Source organism: Xyrauchen texanus, chromosome 1 (genome assembly GCF_025860055.1).
Source record: "Xyrauchen texanus isolate HMW12.3.18 chromosome 1, RBS_HiC_50CHRs, whole genome shotgun sequence".
Classification (NCBI taxonomy): domain Eukaryota; kingdom Metazoa; phylum Chordata; class Actinopteri; order Cypriniformes; family Catostomidae; genus Xyrauchen; species Xyrauchen texanus.
Genome location: NC_068276.1, coordinates 46156123 through 46173256, shown reverse-complemented (window position 1 = coordinate 46173256; position 17134 = coordinate 46156123). Strand labels below are relative to the sequence as shown.

The window sequence follows — 17134 nt, the reverse complement described above, 5'->3', positions numbered from 1 at the left end:
TAATCATAAGTCAAATTGTTTAATAAAAACACTGAATGCCACACTGTTTTGACAAATATATTGTTCCAGTTTTAGTTTTAGGCAAGGGCTGCAATTAAAACAAGTGTTAGTATATTGGTTGTGTAAAAAGTATGAGCACTGGGTTGTGAAAAGTGGGCTTGAGACCGAAGACAAGCTAAGGCCTGCAAACCCAGTGACTGGATTCACATGGAATGTTTACTCTGCATTTTACCATGCACAAACAAATACTCATGCACATGCAATGGCATAAACAAGTTGTGAAATCACAAGTTTCACACTTTCTATCATCACTGTTCTGTATATTTGATACAATTATTTTTGCCTCATATTGCCAAGTCATAAATCAGTTCAGTCAATGCAATGAAAAATATCAAGGGCCAAATGTAACACATATCTCCAATCTGCATAATATGTGGAACATTGAAAAACACTGTACAGAAAATCTCTATTTGATTTAGAGCTCTATGTAATGTTCTTTTCAATCCAGTTTTTAAAGTTGGCCACCCTTGTGTAAATAGAAAACAAATCAGGATTACAGCCCTGGAGATCATAGCCAAAACTCACCAGCCCCAGCAGTTCCCAAGCATGAATAGAATCAGTGTTTTCTGCTCCAGTTGGGTAAAAAAGCTGCAGCCCTACAGTCAGTTGGGTATCAGTGGAGGGTGCAAGGATGATCCCTCCAGTCTGGGAGGGGCAGATCATTGACGGGCTGAGTGGATGTTGCCGTCCACACAGCATGTTATCAGTCAAACTCATTGGGACCCCTTGTTTGCTGTATTGCCTTTCACACTTTACCACATCAGCTAATTCTACCAGCCCGGTCTGAGGTTCCTCCGAATCTGTGTGAGCTGCTAACCTGTGTTGGCTTGTTATGGGCCAGCCAGTGAGGAAAGCCTGCTTTGCAGTGATCTCCCCACCCTGCAAATGTGGCAGGCAAACAGGGGACACATATTCACTGATTCGAGCTTTGTCTGCCAACTTTAGTAGGGCAAGGTCAGAGTCCAAGAGATGTGGATCATAGTGTGGATGTATCAAGACCTGAGAAATCTGTGTGGAAACAGACGATACAGTAGGTGGAATACCAGAATTGAGAGAGACTTGGTGAGTTCAGAAGTAAATAATCCAACAGGCTACCTGGGCAAAGCCTAATCATAGCTTATAGATAAGAATGTTCTTAGTTTTTAAGCATCTATTTAGTCTGCAGTATCCTCAGTTTGGCCTTGGGCTTTCCTAGAACTCATGCTGTTGGATTTGTAAAAAAGGCTGTACTCTCTTAATGTCAGAGGTTATTAACTTGAATAATATGGAAAATTGAAATATGACATGCAATTCAATGCAAAGATAATTACTCGCAAACCTCAAATAATTTGCTAATTTAACTAAATGTGTGCAAGTGTCCGTGTTGGAATTGCATTAGTCTCTGAGTGTGCTTGCACCGTTTGTACTTCTGCAGGAAATAAAAGCCTGATTGCTGTCATCCAGGATGAGAGCGTTATCTGAAAGTTCTTACCTGTATGTGCTGTAGTCTCTTGTTCTCTCTGAGGTCACTGAGGTAATGTTTTCCCATCAATACATTTAGATCATCTCCACTGAGGGGTTCAGACCCTCCAGGCTTCGTCACACAATGTGCAGCCACCACGACCCAGAGCTGGTTCACCAGAGCCCCACTGCAGACGAGCTGCCATTTCTGTCCCTCTTTTACCCGCTCCTCCTTCTCTTTCACCCCCTCCTCATCCTCATCCTCATCTATGGCAAATGTGTCCCCCCGTCTTTTCGTCCTTCCCATAAGAGGACTAATGTGGTGGAGACGGGTATATATGGCAGCATGCCATGGCCAGTAAATTTCTGTTAAGTTTTTAAGACTGGCTGGTGGCAATTTACCACATACTGGAACAGACAACAAGTGATTTCCAAAGTGAGTTATATCAGCTTTTTTTTTTTTTTTTTTTGTAGAGTGAAAGTGCTTTGGTCAAATGTATTAAATCTATTTTTTAAAAGTTTTGGTTATTGGTATTTCAAACATGTTAGTGAATAGGAAATTGTGTTCCTTGTACTGTACTGTAAATTTGTTAGTGCTGCCCTCACCTGGTAAACAAGAAAAATGACGACCACTCCATTTACCAGTCTTCAAACACGTGCGACGTGCACTGCCCGAATTCTTGTAAAGTGTTGAGATACACTCATATTCTATGCTGGTATACTGATGGTGGAAGGTTGGTGGCAAATCTGTGACAACAGGCAAATCTCTGTTGAGTGAGACTGCTTCTGTCCCACCCTGTCTGGATGCAGAGTATAGCTTGTGGACTGGGCTTTTCCTAACATACAAAGGGATAAAATTCAGGGCACAGAATTCTTTAAAACAGTTTTACTAGTTTAATATCACACTGCCATAAAGAATTTAAAAATGTCTACCTGAAAGGAGGTTGGAATTTTAAAACCTTCTGCCGCACCAGTTTAGAAACTTTAGGTTCTCTACAGGCTGTTTAAGAGACAAGACATTTCAAATTCACAGTGTGATTGTGGTGTACGAGGACATTTCTAGTGTCCCCATAATTCAAATCACTTGAAAAACATACTAAACAATTATTTTTTTGGAAAATGTAAAAATGCAGAACGTTTTTTGTGAGGTTTAGGGTTAGGAAATAGAATCTATTGTTCGTACAGTATAAAAATCATTATGTCTATTAAGTTTCCACATAAGAATAGGATAGTGTGTGTGTGTGTGTGTGTGTGTGTGTGTGTGTGTGTGTGTATGTGTGTGTTTGTTTGTTTGTGTGTATGAGCATGTGCTTTCCACACTGTGGATGGGTATTTGCATTGCCTGTTTTTGAAGTGAGTGGGTCATAAGTTCAAAATAAAGTCAACACTATCTATACTTTATTTATTTCTAAATTCTAAACACTTCAGTTTTACAATTTAATAAAGAAAATATTTCATTTTATTCATGTCCACAAAAGTCTGTCAACTATGTTACTAACCAAACGCCCCTGCAACAAAAAATGGAGTATTCCTAAACCATGTGACCAGCATTATGTGATGTCATTTTCCACTATGGCCGACATTTTGAATACATAATGGTTAGTGCCCTTTAATGTTTTTTTTTTGTGTTTTTTTTCTTCAATATTTTAACTACAATAGCATATTTTCAAGGAGTATATTAATTGACCGTCAACTATGTTGGGTACATTGTTATGGTTTGCAATATTTTTTAAATTTTAACTGAAATATATATTCAAATTTGATTTTAACTTAAAACCTAATTTTATCAAGAAATTGGCATGTGGTGTGCCAGGCCTAACATTGAAATTTTTAGTCAAATTGTAGCAACTCTCAACTAAGCTACATATCAACTAATTTACTGTCTAGGCCCAGTGCTTGGGTAACATAGCTGACTTGACCCTACTGTGTCCACTGATGTCCAGTGATGATAAATTATTTTCCATTGATCGATTTTAGTCATAATTTAAGCCTGTATGTGTCAGGGGACACTGAGTGTTTGTGTGCCTCGTACTTGTGTGCGCGCGTGCATGCGTGTGAATCATGATGATAAGGGATTAAGGGATATTTAATTGATTTTACAAAATTAACCCGATATTGTTCCTTTGTAAGTTGAAACATACATCTTTCTATGTAAATGTTGTTTTTGTGACATAACCAGGATATTGCTTTTACTTTCAACTATTTACAGCTGATTTTGTTTACATTCAAATAACAAGAATGCTGCTTCTGATATCCTTCAAGGTACTCTATATTTAACATCCACAAATGTTGGAGTTTTGCATAACATCTCTTAAAACTAGCAAAATTACATTTAAGGCAGATTTATGATAAAACATGTTACTGTCACTATTGACTGTGCTGAAAATATCACATGAATATCTGCAAAAACATACAATTCTTAAAATTATAAAAGAATTACTGCACCTATGGCAGAATAGACAAAATAACCTCATTATTAAACATCATTAAAACAGTGTCTATAAAGGCATGCAGTTTGTCCATAACATAGTTGGCAAACTTACTAGGGAAGACATCCTTTACCTTATCATTTAAAAAAGTGTGTTTAATGCTTAAGCTTTTCAACTAGAACATTTGTTTCACTAAAAATATAAATTAACTTAAACCAATAGTTGGTTTATTATGAAAGTACTTTGTTTTCGTACTTTGTTGTTGACATGAAATGCACCCCCAATTATAGAATGAGCCAAGCTGGGTTTATAACTTATTCATGAGGAAAGGATGGTACCTTTGACACACAGGGGCTGACTGCCACTCCACGTCCCATTCTTCTGGCATGCTCTTTTGGAGTCCCCGCTGAGAATGTAGGTATTGTTGCAGAAAAATTCCACATATTTGATTTTGCCATCAGAGCCTGCAACCTCTATGGAGTATCCATTGTGGAGTTGTGGTGGACTTGGACAGTCTTTAATGATAATTTCTGTAATCAAACCAGATTTTAAATGGCAGTACTTTAGTATAGGTACTAACAAATCAGGTCAGACGTTTTTAGAAAATTGCAAACATTTAAAGTATTTACTTTTTGCATACATTTTAATGTGCTGAATGACCTAAAAAATTGCTGATATTCTGTGATTCAAATTCAAAGAAGTGTGACTACCAGGCATATCAGCACATCTGACTCATATGTGTCAGTATAGGGTGTTATGCCAAAAGCAATCCTCATAACAGCATAAGGTTGTGGGACAGAGTCAGCATACCCTTTATGCATACAGGAGCAGTTCCATTCCAAGTGCCATTGGGTAGGCATGCCCGCTGAGATGCACCCTTGATCTTGTAGGGTTTATAGCAAAGATACTGCACTGATCTGATGATGTCTCCTTCCTTGTACTGCAGGAATAGGTCTCCATTTGAAGGCTTATTAGGGGTTGGACAGAGAGGTTTTGTTTGTCCTTGTGAAAAGCAGTAAAATATTATTAAGCAATATTTAAGCATTAAAATAAAAACATGACAATTTTTCTGAGATGGACTTTAGAATAATCTCTCAAAAATGTAAACCCATGAAGGCCAATCAGCAACAAGAATAAAAGGTAACCTAATCCGGAAAGGTTTTCTGCACTCAGGTGACATTTCACCCCACACTTCCTGTAGCACTTGCCATAGATGTTCTTCACTTCTTTGTTCTTCACTTCTCATGCACCTTACAGTCTAGCTGATCCCACAAAAGCATCATGGGGGGTGCATTTTTTACATCAGTAATGTCCTAACTAAACTTTTTGATCAGTTGAATGCCACTTTGGTGATTAAAGTAAGTAAAGTACCAATTTCCTTCCGAAACAGAAAAATCTGTACATTATTCCAAACTTTTAGATGCCAGTGTGTGTGTGTGTGTGTGTGTGTGTGTGTATATATATATATATATATATATATATATATCCATTATATGTATATATTTATACACTGGTGGTCAAAAGTTTGGAATAATGTACAGATTTTTTAAGAACACATTTCAATTTCATAACTAAATTCTATCAAATTGAATAGATCTTTATTAATATTATTATTATTAGTTTTATCATTATATTATTATTATTATTACTAAATAAAAGATAAACTAAACTTAAAAATATGTTTTATTCATTTGATTTTGTTTAACATTACACAATTCAATTTGATGACATTTTGTTATGAAATTGAAACACGTTAAAATCATATTAAAATCATTAAAATCATTATTATTTATTTGTTTGTTTCTTTATTTTTTGCATGAGAAAACATGGACCTATATTTAGGAAAGGAGAAAAGAGCTGCAAGTTTTGATCAAAGGCACAAATAGCCTATCCAAATTATTGCAAATGAGTACATTACAAAAATATTTCTATGGAAATGTATTTTGGGTGTTAATATGGATACAGTGGGGTCCAAAAAAATAAACAAAATAAAAATAGAAAGTAAATTAGGGTATAACATCAATACAACTGCATAATCAGCAAACAAAACGACATCGAGTCACCAGCCATGGTTAGATTATTTGTTTAATCTTGCATTCTGCCTTTCAGTAATTTTGGGAAGCAGGAAGCTGAGAACATAGTAGTTGAAGTGCAAAATTCAAGTAAAATACAATATTTAGCTTCATAAGCAAATCAGTGTTCAGTAGTTATTTTGTTACTGCTGCTTTAGCCAACTTGAACAACACTGCTGCAGTTCTCCTGCTTAATCTCTGATGACATGTTCTCTAAATGCTGTTATTGGTGGTTCTCAACCAGGGGGCCAGGACCCACTAGTGGGCCTCAGCACAGTTCCGAGGGGGCCTCAAGATGACTTAAAATTAATTTAGGTTAGGTTTATTAATTAAAATAATCCTACTTAATTAAAATGTAAAAAAAATACTTTAAGATATATTCCTACATATTATAAACAGACTCTTTCTGAAACTTTTAGATTCAAAAATGATCCATGATTAATTATTTTAATCAGACACATCCAGTTTTGGGCAAGTGGGTCTTAAATATTGTCTTGGACAGTGGGGGACCTTGGAGTTGAAAAGGTAGAGAAACACTGTGCTAGATTACGTCTTCCTGCCAGACCAGCAGCGCCATCTTGGATTTTTCACAGGAATGACAACGAGGGATGTGAGGGATATATTTAAAGTCTGTTCAATGGGTTGTACTGTTGTTTAAAGCGTTTTTGGATCGTTCTGCTGATTAAACACTGAAAAACATCTTTTGAAGAAATTTCAGTTGACAAAAAAACATGAGTTGTGGAAAATTAGACTTGATTTTGGAGCTTTTTTTTATATCTTTAAACAGTGCATGTCATTGACTAGATGATGTTTATCCCTCACAGCCTCATTTTCATTCCTGTAAAAATAAAAAATGTCCCTACTCTGAATGAGGTCTAAGTGAACAAGAACAATTTGTTTAATTAAAAGAATAATTCAAAAACACTGATTCAAAGAGCAGAGTTGTGCTTAATGCTGTGGCTTCTTCTGGGACTATTTCACTGGTGGAGAACAAAAAAACTAGCAATATTTTCCTGAAATGTTAGTTATTCAATGTTTTTATTAATTGTTGAACTGTTGTATGAAAGCAATATCACTTTCACAGTCGTGCTGTTGGTCAGCTACTGAATAGCACTCTTGTTCGTGTGCTGTTGTTTCATTGAACCCCACTGTATGTATAATCTGTACAACAAGCTATTGCTAGATTTTTTACCTGAGACTTCCTGGAATGTAGCAAAAAACCCATCATAGTTATTGTAGCCATCAGACAAGAAACTAATATGCAGAGAGTTTCCAGAGCTTCTGATCGGTGAAGGGTTTTTGTCCCCACAATATCTGCCAATTACAGGTGACTTCAGACTGTCCCCATCTCGCACCTCTACATAGTCATATCGACAACTGTGGTCAGATTCCAGGCTAAGCATTGAGAACCTAAACACGTGTGAAAAATTGAGAACCTGTATTGAGAACACTGAAAAAGTGTACAAGTTTACACATAAATAAAAAAATAATTTCAAATGTGGATTGAAAGGCTCACTAAACCATGAGATGTTTAGCAGTTACCTGAGTTCCATCATTGCTCTTTGGCTAACTTGTAGTGTCCATTCACATTTGGCATTGATTGGATAACTCTCTAATGTCACATGACCTTGTGTTCTCTGTATAACCCCTCCACATGCTAAAGTTGGCACAAAGAATGTGTTTCTAAAATTATTCATACATAACCACAATCAAATTTGGAATTTGGAAAGGACCGAAAGACTCACTGAGACAGTCTCCACCAGACCACCCTTGACGACACGCCGTGCAGTACCTGCCTCTGATGTAGAAATCATCCTTGGCCTGCCAGGTGCCATTGTTGCAACTCTTGCAGTTATCAAAAATGCTGCAACCTTTTTCGGATTACAAACTCTTTAGTTTTTTTTTACGTTTTTAGTTTATGAAAAGAGCATATAGAAAGCATACTGCAAATGCATAATATAAGCATAAAAATCAAAATATGTCAGACAATATTCAAACCTATAGATGTATAAAGTATATATCACAGTACAATATTATTATTACAATTATTATTATATGAAATCAAACAATGTTAAATGTCCTGCTCAAGTTTAAACAATAAATACACTTTCAGGCAATCTGAAATTTTACAAGTTTTTTTAAATAGAGTTGTGTTCCTCTAGAGTACCGTGTAATAGAGTGTTCCTTCTTACCTTGGTGTAGGATGCAGGGGTCACACTCATTCAGAACATTTCGACAGCAGGGTACAGCGTAGCCAACTTTCATTCCATGAGATGGACACTTACACGCAATCTGCTCATATTCACAACAGGTACGACACATTGCATTCCACTGTGGGCCTGGACACTTATCCACCTGTGCCCTGAAAGCTAAATAAAATGCAGTACAACTCAGCAGCAACATGAAGTTTTTCATAAGTGGATGGGCCTTATTTGAATAAAGTGTTCATTGTGTTTTGCTCAGCATATCAGTGAGAATAAGTCACTTTACAAGCACAGAATAAGTGCATTTTATCATTCGCGGTCAGGAAAATTTTATTATTTTCACAACCTGTCAGTGAAAGCAGATGTGATGGAACGTCAGGGAATATTGTGAAGAACAAAACAATGCACTCAGAAATTTTATGGAATGATGTTTATACAACCACATCCACCTTCAAGTACACAACCATGTCATGGCAGGTCCTACTCATACATCTGATAACCCACCTTGTCTTTATAGTCTGCATTCTTTTACCACCCATCTAGAGCACTTCTGTGACCATGTGAACAGATGTGTGATAATTCTGCAAAAGTGTCATAATTATAACCTGTTCCACTGATTCACTTTTTGTGGGAGCAAGATTCTGTTGCTTGCAGTCCTTCAGTTAATGTTCCAGACAGGTTCCTGTAGTTATTTCCTGGCACAATTATCTAATGTCTGTTTTTCTCATTTGTATGAATGAAGGCATGTAGAAAGAGCTGTTTATGCACTTTAAGCACATGTATCCAGGTTTACAAGAGATGACCATGAAATGAATCATGAATTTTATCTCTAAAACCAATGCACATTGTATACTGTATATCCAAATTTCAGAATTGCCAAGCAACACAGGGAAACTTGTCATGAATATTTAAACAGATTAATTATTTTTAGCAAGTCTCAGAAAAGAACACTTCCCTCTAGGGCTAAACATACTTCAAAATAGCTGGATGTAACCTGCAGAAAAACATTAAGAGGTGTTAAAAGAACTAAACATGTATGGTCTTATAAACATACTTTTCAGGGTCTGTGGTATTTAAATGACACAGTACACTTCTATGAGAGAGTGTTTGTGTTAGAGAAACACCGTCATTACACTTGAAAGCAAATGTTCCAGTCATAGACAGTTCTTGCAAAGCTCTTACCATTTGGCCAAGATGCCCCCATGCTGGAAAGCTGAAGATAAAGAAGGATACGGAGCAAACAGGAGTGGTATCCACACTTAGGGGACATCCAAATCCCTGCGCTTACAGCCAGCTGGCCTACGGGAGAGAGCATTCTTCTGCCAAGACTTCTGTTGTGTCAAATAAGCGATTGAAACATGAGGCCAGTGATTAGAGCCCTCCACTTGCTCTGTCTTCTCTCTCTCTCTCTCTCTCTCTCTCTCTCTCTCTCTCTCTCTCAGCCAGTTTCTTTTGCGTCTTTCTCCTTATGCTATCTGTATTGTCTCACATAATTTGCATTCTGTTGTACTGCTCAGTTTTCTCCAGAACTGTTGGTGGGACGTACTGTAAGAACTTTGAGACAGAGCAAGGGGAAATCTTTAACCCATCCTCCCACTGATGTCAGATATGTCTATATTAGTCTATTATACTTTTCCTGTATACAGATCCAAGACAAGTTGTTGTAACAGCTTGAAACAGAATAACAGAACTTGAAAATCATTTCAACTCTAAATGCAACTAAGAATCTTTGAAGTTTTAATTTATGTGCAGACTAAAGCCCTTTTGGAAAAAATGGTAAAAGACATTATTCATTGATCAGGCTGATTGAACTGTATAAATAGAGAGCAATGTCTCTAAAAATGACTCACTCTGAAATTCGTATTCTTTCATTTACATTCTCAATATCTCTCTGGAGATCTTGCTCTAACCCATCCCCCCTCGGTTTCTTCACTTGCCTTATCTTTTAAGATCGTATTCTTCACACAAAAACTTTTAGCCTGACAACTTTCAATTCTGATATGAGAATAATGTTTGGTGTTTTGCTAAGTTTGATGCCATCAGAGACAGAACTGAGTGAATGTATTTTCAAGTTGTCAGTTTGGTAGAGTGGTTGTGCAGGACAGACTAAAGAGGAAAACATTTCCTTGTTTGTTTTGAATTACCATGGGAACAGAGTTTCCATGCTCTAAACCCAAGAGCCATGTACACACATTCTGTATGAAAAAAAAAAACTATTTTTAACAAATGTGTTTAAAAAAACATGGAACAAATGCAAAATACTGTTTAATGATCATGCTGGGAAACAATAGTTGATCTCACTTATCAATATTTATATTTAGAAAAGGATTCCATAATCATTTTCACAACCAAATCTCACTGCAAAACAAGATCCCTGCAAAAACTTTAAACTTTTTTTTTCTTTCAGTTTATTCTTTTACTGCCCATTCCACTGAGAGTGCCCCTGCTCTACCAAGCTGTATTAAATTTTCCATATAAAACTCAACCCTAAGTCTTTTCATTTTCTCCAAACTCTAAAATCAGTGCACAGATAGTATTATTATATACCATTAGAGCTTTGCATGGTTGATGATTATCTCCCTATTGTAATAAATCCTAAGATATTTATGTCTTCAGAAACTCTTTAGCTGTTTTACTGCTTACTCATTATGACTCGTTATTTCTAAAGCAGTTTTACAACTATTGTAAATTCTATTGTAATTACTACATAATAATTTTCTATATTTGTATTATAGTCAGAAACAATGAAACCCTGCCCTACAGCAGGCAAGCAACATGCAAATATGTACTAATAGATCTCATACTATTGTCACAGTTTGATTTCTTGTTCCGCAGTTTAAGGGTTTTGCATATTGCACAGATTAGATTTGAATATAAGGATTTTCATCCAACCAACAGTCAATTTTCGGCAAATCAAAACAAGTTAGAGTCATACAACATTTAAACAGACAGGCCAACTGTGGTTTTGATTACAGTACAGTACTTTATATTTGCTTCTGACCTTTGTTTTAGACCTCTATTTGTAAGAATCTATCTTTTTTTCCCTCAGTGTTTTGTCAATGTTTGTGAACTTGCCAGTTTTTACTTTACAAGAATTCAATTTTATTTATTACCTTTGCGAGCATTTAATACTGCTACTGACATTATGCAGTAGGTCTACATGGAACAGTGAGAATGCATAATACGGACTCTAAAATCTGTGGCATATTTTGAGTTTTGGTTGTGTGCTGTTTTTGTTGTTGTTGTTTTTGTGTGGTCATTAGCCTGGTTTAGGCTAGTTTGATTGGTCACTGGGCTGTCTTTGTCAAACAGACCTGGCGGCCCAGGGTGAAAAGAGAGTTTAACTGTTTTTTAGCTGTTTCTGTTGGTCAAATAATTAAAGGTACAATAATCACTATGATTTTTGGAAATATCAAAAACCTTTTACTTATGTTCAGGAGCATTCATTTGTTCACTTGTGTATCATATATGTGCAGTTTGTCCTGTATACTTGTGCAACTGTACAATGTCTGCCAAAATAGTACCTTCAAAGAACCTTGCTGATGAATAGCACTATGCCCCGCTGATGATGGTGCATTCTACTTACCATCTTTGTGCTTGAGGGCAGTCTGAAGGGAACAAGGATTCACTCTAAAATATTCATGGGCATTCTGAACAGTATTTTCTAAATCATGCATTTCCAATAAGGAGGAAAACCATTGTAATAAACACTTAGGTAATGTGCAAATTTGGAACACATCTGTGTACAGGTAGTTACTTTTAGCTTTGCTCTTTTATTATACCACCTGTGTCACTGTTGCATTTACAAAATAAAAGATAAGTATGGCCTTTCAAACCCATTTTAACAGAAACATTGGAAAGGTTATTGGGTACAGGGGCTACATCACGCTTAAAAAGGAATAATTCACCCAAAATTGAAAATCCTCTCATCATTTACCATGATCATTTCTCTCACTCACCTCATGCCATCCAGGATTTGTATGACATTCTTTCTTTTGCAGAACACAAATTAAGATTTTTAGAAGAATATCTCAATATATAATATTGAATATCTGGTCCATACAATGAAAGTAAATCAGTGCTAAAATATTGAAGCTCCAAAAATCACATAAATCATCATAAAAGTAGTCTAATCCATGTGCCTCCAGTGGTTTAATCCATGTATTCAGAAGCTATATGATAGATGTGGTGAGAAATAGATCAATATTTAATTCCTTTTTTTACTATTAATTCTCCTCCATGCTCTGTCAATCTCCACTTTAACTGGTAATTCACATTCTTCATGCATATCGCCATCTACTGGGCAGAGAGAAGAATTTCTAGTGAAACTGTATTTAAATATTGATCTGTCATATCAATTCTGAAGTCATGGATTAAACCACTGGAGTTGTATGTATTACTTTTATGCTGCATTTATGTGCTTTTTGGATCGTCATAATATTGGCACCCCTTTGCATACACTGAATGGACTTACAGAGCTGAAATATTCTTCTAAAAATCATAATTTGTGTTCTGAAGAAAGAAAGTCATAGACAGATTGCATGAGAAAATGATACGAGAATTAAAAATGTTTTTGAATTATTTCTTTAAGTAGCACATGGGGGGCCACATTGTCCTCCTTTTGAGATACAATATTCAACATTGATTTAGTTCTTGTTTCTTTTAAGCCCAGAAATAATTGTGTTCTCATTCTAATGCATGATGCACAATTTTCTGAAGTTTGTGTCTGGTGGTATGTTCTGCTGAAATTGCTCTGCAAATGTTGATACTTTTCTATCTTTATAAAGGCTAAGAATAGTTATAAATTATTTGATTATCTCTATTTTCCCAGTAATTTATTATACCAATTAACACACTCTCTTCCTCAGGGGTCAGTATTATTAAAAAAAACTTTAAAAAATATTATTATTAAAAATGACACTCTTGTATTCTATTACATTAATACCTTTAAAGCTACTAAAGTTATTCAGCCAAAAGTAGTGAGGGGTTTTCTCGTTTCCTTGTTAATGTTGTTTGATTAATAGCCTTTATATGACATAGCCTACTAGACAGTGCTCAATTTGGTTTCATGTACACTTCAAGTCCAACATTTTTATGCAATACACTTTTTGTCCCACTGTTTAAATTCACTTTAGATATAAACAACTGCATTTACATAAATGCCTCACCAAGATGGGTATTTACAGAATTATAAAGTGTATTTGATAATTTAGGCACGAACTGTATTAGCGCTCAAACATTAGCCGCCTGTCAATCAAACAAGATGCAGCTACAGATGTCAGGAAATAAAAAGTCTTAAAAAAAGAACATTTTATATTTCATCTAGATCAACCAACCAGTGGTGCTCTTGCTATCGCGATTGATGTAATGAACATCCCTGTTCTAGATGTAAAACATAGGCTTAATATTGAAAACTACTCAAAAGTTGTCACAGTTTGTCTCCAATGTGTTAAAGGACTCTTATTTTGAAGCTTTCTCCTTCATTACATTTCCCAGTATCCACTGCCCTCATCACTTCTTGTTATCCCCACATGTATGCCATTCCCTCAATAAGTTTCCAGTATACACTCTAGTTTTGTTCATGTTTGGTCAGTCCTTGAACGGTAATGTTTGAATTGGGATGTTTGAGTAATGTTTCCTGTTAAGGTGCATGGTTTGTTTCCACTCCAGCATTTGTTTCCACTCCAGCATATGTTCTACTCCAGTTTGTGTAATTAAAAGTCTAATAGATTCTAATAGAGTGACTCAGAATGTGACTCATGGAGTAAATTTACTTTGTGAAAGAGCAAGATTGTATGATTCCTGATGCCATTAGTCATTTTAGTGTGTCAGAAAATGCAGGAAAAAATGGTAAAACGGAAAGCACAGAGGAAATGAGAGGGGCTAAATGCCAACAAGTGAACCCAGAGAGACCACCAGAGAGCAAAACGGACCAGGCAGCCAAGGCAGAGTGAACGGGGAGTACAAAGTCTGATGTGAACCAGGAGACCATGCAGGCCAGGGCAGATCAGGCAGTTGGCTAGAAGACCAAGGAGGCCAGGGCAGATCAGGCGAATGGCCAGGAGACCAGAGCAGATCAAGCAGACAGCCAGGAGACCAAGGCAGATCAAGCAGAACATCAGGAGGTGGAGATGCAGGAGGTGGAGTCTCGGAGGGCAGAGCCAGGTTAAGTCTCGGAAGGTGGAGCCTTGTAAGGCTTGGAGGGCAGAACCGTGTAAGGCTCAGAGGGCAGAGCCATGGAAAGCTCAGAGGGTGGAGCCATGGAAGCCTCAGAGGGTGGAGCCATGGAAGGCTCAGAGTGCTCAGAGGTCAGAGCTACTGGGGATTCAGAGAGCTCAGAGTTCAGAGCAGCTGGGGAGCAAGGCACTATGGGACTCTGAGATCAAGGCACTAGGGAACTCTGAGAGCAAGGCACTAGGGAGCAAGACACAAGGGAGCAAGGCACAAGGGAGCAAAGCACTAGGGAGCAAGGCACTAGGAAACATAGCACTGGGGAACCAGGCACTGGGGAGCATGGAAAAGGGAAGCATAACACTGGGGAGCCTGGAAGACTTGAGGGACAGGACAGCCTCTGGGAACTGGACAGGCTCATCAACGGTCACCGTGATAAGGAGAGCTTGTTGCAACTGGGGAACAACCTCCATGGCCATGAGCGCTGGCAGTGACTGGGGAGTAGGAGCCCTTCTTCTCCTCCTCCTCTTCCGGTTGGTCGTGAGCACAGGCATTGACAAGGGAATGGCCTTGATGGCTGTGAACACTGGAAGTGACAGTGGAACGAACTCCATGATCGTGAGCATAGACAGTGACAGGGGAATGGCCTCTTTGTCTGTGAACACTGGCAGTGACAGGGGAACGACCTCCGTGGTCATGAATGCTGGCAGCGATTGGTTGAGTAGGAGCCCTTCTCCACATCCTCCTCTTCTGGATGGCACTACTGGGGGAATGGCCTCTGTGGCCAAGGGTGCTGGCACTAGGACAGACGAGCTTCAGGCACTGGCTCTGGGACAGTTGAGGCTTCAAGTGCTGACTCTGGGATGGTCGAGGCTACAGGGACTAGCTTTGGGGTGGTCGAGGCTACAGGCACTAGCTCTGGGACAGTTGAGGCTTCAGGAACTGGCTTGTTGACTGTAGCAGGTGTGGGAACTGCTTGCGGACTGTGGCAGGCGTGGACGTTGGCTTGCGGACTGAGCCAGGTGTGGATGCTGGCTCGCAGACCATGGCAGACATGGACACTGGCACATAGACCATGGCAGGCGTGGGCACTGGCAGTGACATTTGTTTGTTTGGTGTTTATTGCCATATCGGCTACAATGTCTATTTCATGGCAAATAAAGGTGTCAATCAAACAATTAATAAATACAACACCTTGCAAATACAATACATAGAAAAAAGAAGACTATTCAATCCAGTACAGTAAATCCTATAAAGTATCCATTAGTTGTACTTTTAATAAAAATTCCAAGAGCTTTTCCTTTTACATCTTACAAAACAAGTTTTTCAAGGCTTTTCCAGATAAAAGTGTTGTCTCATGACGTTAGGGCAGATCAGGAGCACATGCTTTACAGTCAAAGGGGTGTTTCAATATTGACACCTTGTGTACACCACTTGGTCATGTCTAGATTTGAAGGGATAAATGTATCTTATTCCAACCACAGGGTTTAATTCAAATAGTTTGTTATTAAGACATCCTTCCCATTCCGTTTTCCATTTATTTAAAATATAGTGGTTGAATAGGGGCTTGAGGTCTGAGGATGAGATTCTGCACTCTTTAATTCTTTCCGTGAGAACTTTTTTAGCGACCAGGTCTGTTTGCTCATTTCCAAGAAGACCACTATGTGTAATTGTTTCTCTGCAGCTGATTTGCTTTCATTAAAATATAAACAATAATGGGATTCTCCATCTTTAAAGATTCCAGTGCTTGAAGACAGGATTTTGAGTCATTGAGTACAATAATGTTCTGCTCTTTTGCATTTTCAATATATTCTGTAAAATTGTTAACTTGGTCAGGGATGTGAATGCATAGTGTAGGTGACCAATCGCTGCTGTTGCAGAAACCTGATTGTCTATTTTCAACCCATCTGTGTATATAGGTTTATGGCAGGGGTGAAGGTTCCTTGTGTCAAGGATACACTGTTGACATATAATTGTAAGCCCTCCAATTGCAAGCCAATTCCAGGTTGATGCATAATTTAGTTAAAATCCAATGTCCAAATTTTCTATTTGTGGTCTGATGCACATTCCAAATGGTTTGATATAGCTGGGTCTGGTCTCATACAAATGCAAATATTGTGGATGGAAGATTGGCATATAAGATGGTTTGTGTTGATTTGTCTTTATCTTAACAGCGTGCCAAATTCAGGCATCTAATTTGAAAAGGTGGTTAATTTGCTTCCGTGTATAATCTTTGTATAGGAGAAGTCCTGAAGGCTACCAAAGCAAGTCTCAATCCTTGATGATATACAGTATCCAGCATTTGTAGGTATGATTTTCTGGCAGAACCGTTAACTACACTCTCATAATCCAGTTGAGAGTGGACCAACACTCTGTATAGCAGCAAAAGGACAGTGCAATCTGCACCCCATTTAAATTTTGCTAGTACTTTAAGAATGTCCAAAGCTTTCAAACATTGGCTCCTCAGTGATTTAATATGTGGGAAGAAAGTAAATTTGTTATCCAAGAGTAATCCTAGGAATTTAGCTTCTTTAACAACTCTGACTGGCTCTCCATCGATGAATAGTTCCGGGTCATGATGCAAAGTTTGCAGAAGGCAGAAGTGGGCACATATATTTTGAGTATTGGAGACTTTAAAACCATATTCAACAGATCATGTATTCACCTTGTTTACACATAATTGCAATTGTCTCTCAATAATCTTCATGTTTTTCCCTCATCAACATAGAGACTGCACATTATATTTGGCCTAATAATA

At 37.6% G+C, this 17134-nt stretch overlaps 1 protein-coding gene across 1 annotated transcript; it reads right to left on the bottom strand.

Moving 5' to 3' along the window:
- On the bottom strand, nt 1-9758 carry pamr1a (peptidase domain containing associated with muscle regeneration 1a). The gene is made up of 11 exons (XM_052136181.1): nt 9388-9758; nt 8194-8370; nt 7747-7872; nt 7544-7658; nt 7194-7411; nt 4740-4931; nt 4268-4459; nt 2434-2500; nt 2107-2336; nt 1532-1908; nt 1-1068 (listed from the first exon to the last, which is right to left on the bottom strand). The coding sequence occupies exons 1-11, from the start codon at nt 9518-9520 to the stop codon at nt 484-486; spliced, it is 2412 nt and encodes an 803-aa protein (XP_051992141.1). The 5' UTR covers nt 9521-9758; the 3' UTR covers nt 1-483.
- Between the last annotated feature and the right edge of the window lie 7376 nt (nt 9759-17134).